The sequence below is a fragment of the Heteronotia binoei genome, chromosome 1 (assembly GCF_032191835.1).
Source record: "Heteronotia binoei isolate CCM8104 ecotype False Entrance Well chromosome 1, APGP_CSIRO_Hbin_v1, whole genome shotgun sequence".
NCBI classification, from domain to species: Eukaryota; Metazoa; Chordata; class Lepidosauria; order Squamata; family Gekkonidae; genus Heteronotia; species Heteronotia binoei.
Genome location: NC_083223.1, coordinates 106330744 through 106345169, shown reverse-complemented (window position 1 = coordinate 106345169; position 14426 = coordinate 106330744). Strand labels below are relative to the sequence as shown.

At 41.0% G+C, this 14426-nt stretch overlaps 1 protein-coding gene across 1 annotated transcript in view; it reads right to left on the bottom strand.

Annotated features, from left to right (window-relative positions):
* The window catches only part of DCBLD1 (discoidin, CUB and LCCL domain containing 1), a 40173-nt gene that overhangs the window by 11163 nt on the left and 14584 nt on the right, over positions 1-14426 (bottom strand). Inside the window, exons 3-7 of the mRNA XM_060238552.1 lie at positions 12529-12663; positions 10037-10088; positions 9192-9264; positions 6992-7125; positions 1664-1704 (exon numbers count right to left, since the gene is read on the bottom strand). Of these exons, the coding sequence (XP_060094535.1) occupies positions 1664-1704; positions 6992-7125; positions 9192-9264; positions 10037-10088; positions 12529-12663 (435 nt within the window). The remainder of the gene's footprint in view (positions 1-1663; positions 1705-6991; positions 7126-9191; positions 9265-10036; positions 10089-12528; positions 12664-14426) is intronic.

Here is a 14426-nt window from a genome sequence, read left to right as displayed (position 1 = left end):
TGTTATGTCGGATTTCATGTGTTGTGAGCCGCCCTGAGCCACCTTGGTGGGAAGGGCGGGATACAAATCATAAATAATTTTTTTTAAAAAAATCATTCCCCTTGTGTTTCTCTCCTGCTACTGTGGAGGCTTTCTTCTGCTGTGACACACTTCCTCTTGCTGCTAGCACTTCTGCATGCTGCTTCCTCTTGGTTTTAGCACTTTCCTTCAGAAACACTGATCCTGCACACGTGAAAGTGCAGCAGAGGAAGCAAGCAACGCAACTGAGGAAAAGTTCTCCAGCAGCCAGAGAGAGTGTGAAAGGAACAATGTCTTAGGACAGAAGCCTGTATCACGTTTTATCAGTACCTGTGAAATTCCAGCACTCTTCTCACCAACCTATACATTTTAGCCTGGGCAGCAATCTATTCCAACAGTAGAATACATACTACATACATCGGAACATAATTTTGTACCATCATAAGCAGCTTTCTCAAACACCTAAATAATGCTAGTTGTGTGGCAGGGGAGAAGAAATTATTTCCAAGTACAGAACAAATGGTGCTGATGTGATGACACAGTTAGTTACAAAACAACCACACAAATGGTTTTCGTTTGCCCAAAGTATGATTCTCTGGTGATATAATGTTTGATTTTCCACTACAATGGAAGACACAGCACAACAAGTTGAACCTTATAGGCTGGACTGACAGCAATGAGCAAGATTTGCAGCTTTCAGCCTGTTCCTAGGAACCCTGGGATTCCTCCAAAAACTATCAGAGGTTCTTCAGCAAGAAGATCAGTAGTGATAACTATGAAGATCATTTTTGCACTGTTCACAGATCTTCTCCTGCAATGTGCACCCATGGGCAGCTTCTATTAGTTTGTGTCTGTATATGCAGGGAATAACAAGGCTCAACAGGCCTACACTGAAAACATACCCCAGACTATGACTCACAAGCCGTTTAATGCTGGAAAGTTTTGACACACTGAAGCTCTTCAACAGGTAGACAGATATGAAAACGAGTTTCAACATCACTGATCCAGACAGACCACTATTATCATTTACTCTAAAGGCAGTATATATTATTGACTGAGCATATATTTTCATACACAAGAAATATACAATCAAGATCATTTAGGAGGTAAAGCCAGTACCTCATTGTTCTTGCAAGGGGTTGAAAGGTACTGAAGAAATCTTAGCACTGAGAACCTAGGCACATGACAACTAATTCTGTAAAACTCATCAGAATTACCTCTGATTTTTTTTTAAAAAAAAACACACACAGACTGATTCCCCACTAGCCTTAGTCTGACAAGCCATATACTGTGACCAATTCCCCACTAGCCTTATGCTCTTGCACTCCTCTTCTCTGCGGGGCTTCCATCAGATTTCACACTATCTGCTCCAGGGCTGCAACTCGCTTCACCTTTTTTGCTTGGCAAACAGAAACCGGTTTTTAGAGGATCTTGTTTGCTGCATGAAAGAGGCAGAGCTAGTTGCAGCCCTGGGGCAGATAGTGTGAAATCCGACAGAAGCCCCATGGAGAAAAGGAGAGTGAGAGCGGCATAAGGCTAGTGGGGAACTGGTCACAGTAAATGGGTTGTCATTTTTCTTTAATAGGACTCATATGAAGTTTTCTGAGACTAGGCCTTAATGTATGAAATCAAGAACATTTCTTACCATTTGTGGTAAAAATGAATCGCTTCTCTGACAGAGAGCCACTGTAAAGGAAAAGAAGTCATGGCGTGGGTTACTTACTCTTAAAGATTAGGAAGTTAATTTTAAAATGATATAATCTGAATTTACTTCATTGATCTTCAAACTTGCTGCCTCTAACATACAAGCACTACATCTGCACTATGTGATGAAATGTTATATTAGCAGAGATGTTATCACTGCAGCCAGAGAACCAAGTGCCTTTGTTAAGGGTAGGGATGCCAAGATCGGCCTAATCAAATCCTACACATTACCCCTGTTGGGGTACTGATGTTGCTGCTGCCTTCCATATCACTTCTGAGTGTTGAACAAGTCTTTTCATATTCCTTGGAAGCCTGGAACTGTAATGGAACTTGGTGGTTTGGTTTATGTTATTCTGCCTATTGTATCTATTGGCAACAGTGTGTGTGTTAACAACATTTTGATTTTTTTCTCATAAGTATTACTAGTGTTCTGTATATTTTTTAATGTGTTGGTGATATTAAGTACATTGTTTTCATTGTACAAGGGAGATATCTGATGTTTTCTAGTTGTTTAGCCCTCCATATCATAGCAAAATAGATTTATGAATTTTTCTGAATAATAGTCCTGGAAACATACTGAAAGTTGCAGTTGTTTATAATCAGTTCTTATTTCACAATGGACTGGGGAGACTTTAAAAAAAACCCAGATGCTTTGAGCTATCAAAGTATATTGGTTAGACTAAGATCTAAGAAACCCAGGTTTGGGAATCCCCACTTGTACCATGGAAGCTTGGTCAGGCACACACTCTCAGCCTTAGCTACCTCACAGGGTTGCTGTACAGATAAAACACCCGAGAGAAAACAATGTAAGCCACCTGGAGTCCCATTGGCAAGGTAGACAGTGTTAGGAATCAGTTCTTAAAATGGCTGAACTGACCCCATCTTAGTACTAGTGGTGTTGTTTCTGCAAGTCATGCTGAGGCATGCAGGTGCTTCTTGTTACTATTGTAAGGTGGTATGACATCACCTGTGATTAGGCTTTGTGCTGACTCATGAAGGCTGATGCAACCTCTGTATAGATTGCATGATTGGTGTGTGTTTTAAAGGAAGGCCAGTGAACTTGCTCTTCCTGCCTGTAAGGATTGTGGGTACTGCATTACTTACTTTCCGGGTGGCAGCAAATACTGCTGGTGTTAATCTTAGCTACTGTGCTTGGATTATTCTCTGTATACTTGCTGATAGTACTGTTATCTACTGTATTGTAAACTGCTTACTGTGTATGACCCTGGCTTGGCAACGACTTTGAATATTGGATGCTGTCCTGGTAAATATATTTCACTGTAATTACAGTTGTGTCTTTTGTCTGCTAATTCCTGTGTTCCCGTTCCTATTCTTCAGCAGCCCCTTCAGAGAACTGCATATAAATTCTCTGTCAGACAGGCTATGAAGTAAAACATTTTTTAAAAAACAGTAAAACTTTTAGCCATGATCTTGGATCTCTCTAAATTTCTCTTTAGACGGTGGAGTGTTTCTCTTCCAATATAAAAACACTGGTTGAAGACTGCTATTAGCAAATTATTTTTTGCAATGTCCTCCAAGTTGCAACATGAGTTGCATTTTAACCATGGGTACAATTCTACTGCCATGATATATCTCAGGGGTGGCCAGCAGTAGCTCTCCAGATGTTTGTCTACAACTTCCATCAGCCCCAGCCAGCATGGCAAATGGCTGATGGGAGTTGTAGGCAAAAAACATCTGGAGAGCTACCATTGGCCACCCCTGATATATCTCAAAGTTTTAAGCAGAGAGGCGAATGTAGAAATTAATCAAATTCAAGCCAAGTACCTTCTATTATTTTTATAGACTAAATCCCATTGTCAAATAATGACAATTGGTAATCCCCAGAAATGGTGGTTCTTCTGGTACCTCATTGTCTGGCCTTCACAGCTACACAAGGACAGAACAAGAAGGAAAAGAGATTTAGTAGACTAAGCAGCAAGTATTTTTCAACCACAAAATTTAGCAGATGCTTCCATCAAAAAGAATCATTCCCATATGTATTTCTGCAAACAGCACTGCCAGTTTCTACCAACTGTGCTGTCTCCACTAGCTTAGGGAAAAGCTTTCTTGATCTGTAAAAGCAGAAGTAGATCCTGTTCAGTTCTGTGCTCCTGCATCTGCCTGCTAAGGTGGAAATATTTTGCTTTTGCTGTCAGTATGCGGGTGAAGGTTGGAGGCTATTTCATCCCCCGCCCCAATATACATCATGCCTCCAGTGGAAACAGAGGATATTATTTGTGATGGACTGCACTTTTAGAAGCTTAGAAGAGCTGTACAAACAGGTAAAAGACTGTGAAGGCTTAATACTTCACAGAGCCTGACAGGCTGCTCCAAGCAATCTGATTGGTTAGCATCAGAGCTCCCCCCCTGAAAAAGCCAACAGGAACTAATTTGCATATAAGGCCACACCCCCTGATGCCAAGCCATCCGGAACTGCATTCCTGTGCATTTCTGCTTTAAAAAAGCCCTGGTTAGCATCAGTTGAGCAGAAAGTCTTGAGAGAGCTGCATTCTGAGAAGAGTGTCAGATTTTTGCCTTGACTGACTTGAGTCTGATTTCAGCTCTAGCTGAGAAGAGTCGAGTACTGACAGTTTTGGAATTCAGTCCTGACTGAGATCAATGAACACAGACAGCGGAATTGGAGAAAGCTGGCAAGGAAGAGCGGGTAGTTAAATGGAGACTCCTGTTCAGGCCAAAGAAAGTGGATAGATCTTCAAGTGAGAAGAGAATTTCCATACCCAGTCTCAACAAGGAATTAGCTCAGAAGAGTGGAGAGACTCCTAATCTGGTATGCTTAGAAACTGCCTTTGGAGGCTTTAAGAGACAGTTAAAAACTCAATATGAGTACTGGTATTTCAAGTTTGGGTATTGGAAAGAGTGTACCAACTTTATGGAAACCAGAAGAGTTAGAGAATGCTTAAAGAAAGTATACTGAAATGTTTGGGGAAAACACTGGACCAAAAGCCTCTCAACATAAAGTTTTAAGTCACCATGAACAGCTTAAGAAACTCTCATTAGTCTGAAATAAAGGAACTGAAGTCTGTGTGTATACTGATTTTACCTCAGAGTAATTTATATTGTGTTACCTCAGAATTTTTACCCCTGATTTCACTTGACCTTTCCTCTCTGTGTTGAATAAAACATTTTGTTAATTTGGAATATAAAAACTTCTTGAGTGCCATTTAAGTAATGTAAGTGAAAGAGGGCTCCTATTCCTTTCCTCACGTTTCTGGGTTGAGCAAACAGTCAAAATATTATATTTTGACAGGGTAGGACAGCCAGAATTTTTCAAGAAAGAAGAAAACAGATAAGTCACAGAAGGGAAAGAAAAATGGAGGGAAATCACAATATTACTGGTAGAAAGCAGGTTGGGAAGAAGCAAGCCTTCACACCCAATAAAAAGCAGGACCAAATCAGGAGAGATGTGAGAGACTGGCAGTGAAGAATTCTTAGACCTCTGAGAGATGAACACTGAGGGTTAAATTGAGAAAATGTGGATCAGGATGGCAGCAATCAAGCAGGGGAGCAAAAAAGACAACTTTTTGTAGTTCAGAACCAAACAAAGCAAAATAGTATGGAATGTTTAGATGTGGGGGGAGGGGGGAGCTGTCAGACAGAAATCCATGGAAATGAATACATAATGTAACAAAGTAAACAAGTGAACACTTTTTCTGCACTCTCTTACTTGTCAGTCCCATTTTTTCACTATAGGAATGGGAGAAACTAAAGGTGTGAATCACTACCTGGTGGGGCAACTACTGTTGTTCCCCATCCAAGTAACTGTTGAGTGTTTTTGATGCAATTTCACTTCCTGTTGTCATGAGTTAATTAAGTGTTTGTATATGCATGCTGATGTTTAGCCAGCGAGATTGGTAGAGCCAATGAGAATGTTTGCACGTACTTCCCACCAGAGGCTAGGTGTCAATATGCATAGTGATCATTGAGAAAGAGCCCTAATAGGCTAATCCATATATTTGGATGGTGGTCTAAGGGAGAGCATATGGTAACTTTTATTGCCCTTTGTATTAAGCCCTTAGATCTCCATGCAGTTGAAGTTAAGACTCGAGAGAGTCAAGATGTAGTTTAGAAGCTAGATAAGATACTGAATCCTTTCTTTGTTTTCTAGAAATCCCAGTCATCCCTTTTCTCATTAATAAAGTAAACTACTTTGTTCCTTAAGCTAAACCGTGTGCCTGGCTGTTATGTTGTGGTTCTCTCCATGTTACTCTGCTAATCGTATATCAAAACCCTAACAGTAACATGCTCTGAGCTTCCAAAGGAAGAGTAGGATAATAAAAATAGTTTGTGCTCAACTTTTTCATCAATTTGAATAGGCCTTAATTGTCACACAAATATTATTTATGTATCAATACCTAAAAGAGACATTTTAAATTTCATGTAAGTCAAGCATTGTAAGAATCACACATTGAAGTGACAGTTAATGGTATTGCAAATACACTGAAAATTAAACCAACACTGTCAAGGTCAGGGCTGAAGAACCTCTAAGCAAACAGTTCATCCTGCTGTCATCTGATTCCAATATAGATGTCCAAGGGCTCAGTGCACACAAGCAGCAGTTTTCACTGTAATCAATTTCAATCTTTGGTGCTGCAATTAACAACATTCAGTTTCTATAAGGTACATAAAAGGCAGCACCACTATTTAGAGCACACTAGGAACTGGCCATTTTCTCTCTCAAGACATTTTTACAAAGGAAGTGGCACCAGGTGGGCACCAGGTCAGTGGAATGCACTAAGTTAGTTCTTTCATTCCTCTGGATCTTTAGTTTATTTCCAAGTATAGCATCAAACCTGCTCATTTTGCAATTTCGGAAGTGTGTATGGGAGAAATGTCTCCCCAGAAGACTTAATTGGTCTCTCTGCTGAGCAAGCATGTCAATATTTTAGGAAGAAGCCTCCATGTGTTGCCTCCATGACTACAAATGGAGACAACTTAGCCAGAAGCTATTTGAAATGACAAGTGGCAGCAGCACCAGGAGGTATGAGTGCCACCCAGTCTTATGGTCCAAGGAAGAGGCTTATGATTAAAAGCAGGATTCAGCTGTCCCTTGATTAACCTTTGCTTGTATTATGATTGGGATAAATTCAATAAAGACAAATTAGTGAAGATTTCTTGACAGTATTGAATAGTCTCTTAAGCACCCAATGTGAAAAGCAAAAGCATCATCTGTTATTTGAAGTGTGATGGAGTACTGAGGTCTTTTTTTTTGCATATACGTATTTAAAAGATAAAAACACACAATACATACTCCTGTGAAAGGATTCCATTGGCCAAAATTCCTTGATACCGACTTGCTCCTTTCTGCTGAATCACACTTATCTGACCACCCAACTCATCTGCAATTACTCCAGCATGTATGGCAGATTTGCACAGCAAGGAGGTCTGTTGTAGAGAAATCAAATGAAAATTGAATAAAAACAAGGTTTTAGCATTAACCCCCCCCCCAAAGTCTTATCACCAACAACTTCAAAATAATATAGGTCTTTCAAGTCCTTATATCCATCAGAATTTCAAAGAAGAAACAACAGAAATCTTCTGAACTGGAGAAGAGCATTCAATGTGAAAAAATCCACAAACGGATTAAGTAAGTTTAACGGTTGAGCAGATAGGTTTTAAGGTTAATATTTAACAGCGCAGCAATTCTCACCCACACATGCTTGTTCAGAAAATCATTAACGCAGTGGGCTGGATCCATGGTTCCCTTCTGCTATGTGTGCAAGGACCTTCCTACTGAAGGACTTTGCACGTAGCTGTAAGAAATCACTGAATGTAACCCAATCTCACTTCCCCGTTATATATGTGGAAAAGAGCAAGACCACTTGCTTAAGTAGTTTGGCTGAAGACATGCTGAACACAACACAGCGGAAAGGTAAGGCTGAAGAAATTTTGTTCTAATCGGTTATTGCGAAGAGACTCACTGTCTGTTTTGCAAACTAAATAAGAGGAACTGGCTTCAAAAGCCAACTGAAGTGTGAATTAGACTTTGTGTGAACACTGTGATGGGGTTTAGAAACAGTACATGCCCCACAACACTATTAGTATTAACAGGACATCTGGTCACCACATTTCTGTTAGATCAAAACAGGCAAAGTTCTTTTCTTCTTCCATAAATGGGAGTTAACTATTATACTGCTCAGCAGTAGAACACATGCTTTTCTAACATACATAACAAAAATCTTATTTTGATTTCTTAATTTGATTGACAATGCCAATTTTAACTTTTCTCTATTTTAAGCCTTTGGGAACAGCATATGAACAGCATACTAAGCTAGGAGATGATTCACAGATGCTACAAGCAGGGGACCCTGTAAGGACTTGTGGGGCATCTAATTTTCCTTTCCCCCCACTACTATTATTACTTTATTGAATTTATGAATTGCCCAATCCCTGCTGTTGCAGGGTTGTGAGCAATGTATAGTATTAATAAAAACGCACACACAAGATAAACACACAATTAAACATTACATTTTAATATATTACAATATATTTATGTCCTCTTCCCATAGTCTCTCCCTGTTTCCTGCTTTCCTTCCCACACACTAGCCAACCTATCTTTATATACTTCCCCCGGATCCTCAGGTCTCCCTTCTTCCCTGTACCTTTTACAGCCTTTACCTAGGAAAACTAGGTTGCAATTATGCAGTGATGGCCACAGCTGTAGTGAGGAACCCATGAGGACTTGTGGGGCTCCTCTGTATCCCCCTCCTCCTCATACTATTTCCTCTTTCCCTCCTCCTGGCAGCCCCCATAATCTCACCTTCCCCTGCTTCTCTTTCTTCTTCACACCCATCAATCAACCAAACTTTTATCTGCACCATATTCCACTATATTAATTATTTACTTCATTTATACTCCTATTTTCTCCACAATGGAGACTCAAAGTGAATAACATCTTTCTCCTGTCTTCCATTCTATCCTTTCAACAACCTCATGCGGTATTTTAGGCTGATAATATGTGACTGGCACAAAATCACCCAGTGAGCTTCTACAGTAGAGCAGGGATTTGAACCCGAGTCTCCCAGATTCTAGTCTGAAACATTAACTGCCCATTAACTGCTCATTAACTGCTCATTTTTAAGCTTTCAGATCTTTCTGCAAATAAAGAACTGTTTTATCTGCTCATGGCTCCAATCTCCAGATTTAAGTATCTGCAAATCTGGCAATGCTGAGAACTAGATATATTGATAAATGCCCGATTTTAGCTACCTATAAACAGAGCACCCAAATGACAGTCCTCTAGCTCAGGACTGTCTTCCGATCTGGCAATTATAATGCTCTCTGCACAAATTCTTTACAACTATTCTCCACTTTGCTTAGCTTGCTGTTCTATCTGTCTCTGAACCCAAGGCCTAATTTCTGAGTTTCCTGGTGATAATATTTTTCCAGAAACGGCAATGCTGCCATTCCACCATTTTGCTCTGGAATTGTTCTTTGTCCAAAGTACTTACATCTCTGTATCCTTCCACTATATTACCAGAAATATCACCTGCTATCTCTCTGCAACCAGCTGGACAGTACTTGCTGCAATGGAAAGATAATTCAATTTGAAGGATGGAATGCCCTTCACATGGACAGAGTAAAGACTCATTTTACTGACATGTCACACATCATAACATTAAGCATGCTTTTGAAAAAAAGATTCCTTTGGAGGGAATTATTTTCAGAGTTCAGACTTCTGGCATACAAATAACCATGGAAATGCATTTCCTCCTGTTTAATTCCCTACTATTGCTCTGTATGCTCAAGGAATAATACTGGAACATAGCCCAGCCATATGCTTGCACAGAATTCTTCAGGCTCAAACAGCTAGCTTGCATTCCATTCTTCTTTACAATAATTGCAAGGAAGATTCCTTTCAAATAATACAGAACTATTTAAAGTAACATGTAAGCTTTTCATCCAAATTAGGTTTAATCCTGCATGAGGGTTATATTCTCAAACCCTGGCTCCCAATACTGCCAGGAGCCCAGAGTATCACACACAATGCTAGTTTACCTTGCTGGCATAACTACAGATCACAGCAAGTAGAGTGCTGGGGAAGCATTCCATCATTACTGTGGAATGAAAAGGCTCAGGAAGACTTCTGTGCCTCTCCTCAACAACTGGATAGATAACCACAGATTAAAATTTAGACACCTTCAAACATCTCCAGAAGACACATTCCTGTGGTCGGCAGCAGAGCCTCAAATGCTTCACAAGTGGTCATGTACCTTATCCGGTTACAGTAGTAAACATGTAAAGTGCAAGATGCAGCATGACAGCCAACGCATCTTGCACCTAAACCTATATTTACCTGTATTCAGCCGCCACATGGTGGTTTGCTCTCTCCAGACATGTGATTAGGTCTGTTGCAAATAAAAGTTATTATGAATCTGGAATGTACACCACAAACACAAATTATTGGATAGTTAAGAATGAAATGTTGTCTCAAGCTTGCCTGAAGAGCAACCAGTAGCCACTGCATCCAACATTCTTCCCCTCCTTAAGCTTCCCACATTTCCCCACATCCCAACCCTGCTTTGTTCAGCTGGATTCTCTCTTCAGGAAACAATTCTGCCAGATTTCTCACCAGAATAAACACACTGCTGAAGGGTATCATTTGCTTCCTGTATTCTGAAGCAATGACAAGCCAATGTCATTCAGTACAGAAGTGGGTTTTTTGCTGTTACTATTGCACACGCTACAGGATCAGAACTGGCAAGTATCTGAAAGCAGCAGCCAATACAGTTCTGCTACACTTTAGTAAGCCACATTCAGATGTAGGGCGAGCACAAACCAGGAAAATGTGGTTCATTTCATCATTCATGGCATGCCTGGTTTGCAAACCATGAACTGTCATAAACTTTTAGCCACCAAAAGAACTGGTTTGGGTTGTGAGGTACATGATGCAGTAGAATGCCCTCTCCACAATGTGCTAGAGACACCACACTTGCAGAGAATCTCTGGCTGACTCTCTTCTACCTGCCCTCCAAGTATGATAAGGATTGGATTTATGGGGTCCAAACTGCAGCCCCCCAGAGAAGGTGCTCCCAGGAAAGTGTTCTGGTGAAAGCACTTTCCTGGGGGCACCTTCTTGGGGGGAGGGGGCTGTAACTTGGACCCTATAAATCCAATCCTCACTGTATTTGGAGGGCAGGTAGAAGAGAGCCAGTTGGAGATTCCCTGCAAGTGTGGTGTCCTCAGCTTGCACACACTCCTGAACCTGTGCCTGTCAAAATAATCACCTGACAGGTCAGATTCAGGAAAGTATAGATCCTGTGCAAGCTAAAGACATCAGAGTCACTGTGGACCTTCCCCAGCTGCTCCTCTGAATGCCCCCCCCCCAAGTTCTGCCCCTGTTGCTCTAAAGTTTTGTAAACATTAGACTGAACAGAGTCTGTCTGGAAATATATCCATTCATGAACCACCATGAACAGCTGGAAATTTGTAGGTTTATGTACTTCCATCCCTTGTTCACAGAGCCAAGGATGAAGATTTCCTGGTTTAAAAGAAACTGTGGATTGGTGCATCATCTAAACAGGGTACTTTGCTAAAAGTGTGATTTGTTTCTTACAAACTGATTCAAAACCAGAATAAAACTGTAGGCAAGAAATGTACGAGTTTGTTAAAGCAACTATCTATAATTCCTTTTCTATAAGAAAGGCTTCAAGCTTGGCTCTGTATAAGCCCTGATCTGGATAGCCCAGGCAAGCCTGACATCATCAGATCTCAGAAGCTAAGCAGGATCGACCCTGGCAGGTACTTGGATGGGAGACCTCCTTGGAATACCAGGAGGAAAGGAAAAGGAAGAAAAGGTCCCCTGTGCAAGCACCAGTTGTTTCTGACTCTGGAGTGACGTTGCTTTCGGGGTGGTTTGCCATTGCCTTCCCCAGTCTTTCACACTTTCCCTCCAGCAAGCTGGGTACTCACTTTGCTGACCTCGAAAGGATGGAAGGCTGAGTCAACCTTGGCCCGGCTACCTGAATCCAGCTTCTGCCGGAATCGAACTCAGGTCGTGACTCGTGAGCAGAGAGTTCAGACCACAGTACTGCAGCTTTACCACTCTGCGCCACGGGGCCGGTTCAGGAGGAAAGGGCAGGCTTTATTCAGCCTGCATGACTATCCTCCAGGCTCCCAGTAGGCGTCAGTCACCAGAGGTCACCATGACTTCCAGGTGCACACAAGCTCACACATGCACATACTAAACACATACACGTACACACAAAAAATCCCCTTGGCTGTGTGTATGAGGGGTAGAGAGAGGGAACAGTCTAAGGCAGGAACTCCTCAGACTCTCAAGCTTGTTCACAGTGTCTGAATACAGCCATCACACTGTAGTTTTGCTTGGCCTTTTTTATACATATTAACATAGCCTTTCATTGTGGATGCAGCTGGACATACAAAGGTAGATTTTTAAACACATAACCTGTGATATAAAAATTCTTGCATATGTATCTCAGATGCTTCCATGCATACACAGTGCTTCCACAATTTCTACTTCTGACTGTAGCCCATTATGATGGCCAGAATGCTATTTTGTACAGGTCTCTCCAAGTACATGGGAAGCTAGACCAAAGTCAGGTCTCTACAGATTTGCCTTACTTTTCACTCACATTCAGAAGGCTTAGGTAGAGAAGAGTTATTGGTGCAGTCCAATCTGGCTTCCTCCCCACTTCCACAATGAAGGCAGGAAACCACATAAAAGCTAGAGTAAGGAAAGAATTGCTCTTCACACTCACACATTCCTTTTTCCATTACCCCCTCCCCCTTCAGTGAGGTTTAAAAGCCCAAAGAACTCAACTGTACCTGGATGATCACTGCTAGCAAAGGACAACAGAAAGCCGCGTCCAGACACATGGGACCTACTCTCAAAGTGAACAGTTGCTGCATTGGAATCCAAAATAATTTCTTCAGGGACAGGCATATTGCCACAATATGGTCCTAAACAAAGAACAAATAAGATATGAAAAAAATGTTGGTAGCCTAGACACAATAACTATAAATGCTTCCATTATCTATGGAATTTTATCTAACTACATAAATATCTGACTTAGGAATTTCGATATGCAGTCTTTGAAGTGACTGAGAATTAGATTTTTGTCATTCTGTGTTCAGAGATTTGCTTTTTAACAATATATTCTTAGTGCAGAAAGTAGCATTAACATTTTGGACTGGATTTTTTGATAGATTCAAATAGGTGCCTGGCACTCACTAGCCTCTAGAGCACAGCATTCCTAAAAGGCAATAATCAGTCACACAAAAAGTCCTCTCAAAGGCAATAGAATGTGTTATGGACTTGTAATAAGATTATATCCAGAGATGCTACCAGAAGTAACAATTTTAGCTATAACTGCCACATATAAAACACTCTGGAGCTGTTGTAACCCCAGTGCAGAATTGGATAGCATTAGGGGAGCAGTGGGATTAGCTGGCACCCTAAGCCTCTCCAGCCGCTTCCTAATCTCCTGGCACCAGTGTAATACTATGCCTTCACAGAATTTGTGGAGAAAGAGCATTTTGTATATAGACAGACAAGGTAGAGAACAAACTGCTGTAGCCCGTTGCTAACTCTGCTCTTACACTGTTACATGTATACCACCTCAGAAGCCTCCACGCCTCCAGCTGGGATTGCAAGGACAATGCACCACACACACGTAAACAAGGCAGGAGCATCCTTCTCCAAGCTGTGATTGCTACAAATATTGTCCATGCTCTCCGCGGGGTACCTACTCTGTGTTGCCTCAGCAATCCTCCATCGCTCAACAGCAATGACCCCCTTCCCCAAGTCTTATTTGACTTTATCAACCCCCCTCGAAGCTCATTGCTCAGATTATAATTTCTAACTAAAGAAATTTCTAATTTACCTCCAGGAAAGAAAATAATTTTTACTAATAGTCTGAATGATCTCTATATTAATATAATGACCACCAGTCATGTCATGTCCCATATGCACTGGAGACACAGAAAAGCATTTTTTTTAAAAAAGCAGGAAGAACAGGAAAGAAGAATGCTGCTCTTTTACACCATGAAGGTCACATGCAGCCCTTCCCCCCCTTTCCTTACAAGACCCACCTCTGCATATTTTCCCACGGGTATTTTACTGATGCCTTCTTCTCAAGATTCTCAGTGTCCTGTCTATTGCTCAGGTATAATTAAGCTGCTGACTCAGTCGAATGCTGACTGCTCTGGGGCTCAGTCTTTTACCTTATTCCAGATGACTACGAACACCTGCACAAAAGGCTTAGACAGTCTACATGAGATGTCAGCAGAAAGTCTCACTCAAAGATTTTTTTAGTCTGGCTTTTTTTGTTTCAGAAAACTGCACAGTGGAAGTGAAATCATTGTATATCTAATCTTAGTGATTTCTGAATTAACCTGTATTGTTACCTCTGGCCTAACAACAACAACTTTATTTAAAGCCCACCTTTCTCATTGAAACTCAAGGTGGGTTACAAAATATGAAACAATTCAATCAAATAGCAAAGTTCTCTGATAAACAAAACAATGCATATGCTAAGACTGAAGAGCTGGAAAACCTTGTAAAATAATTAAAAGCTAAGGCAACAAAACTGTTTAAGGTCTGAAATACCATGCCGAAGGAAGGGTTACATCTTCACTGAAGACACTGAATTACATTAAAAGGGGTGTTATATAGAATAAACATTGCAATTTCCTACAATACCATCCCAGCCTCCTGAGCTGAT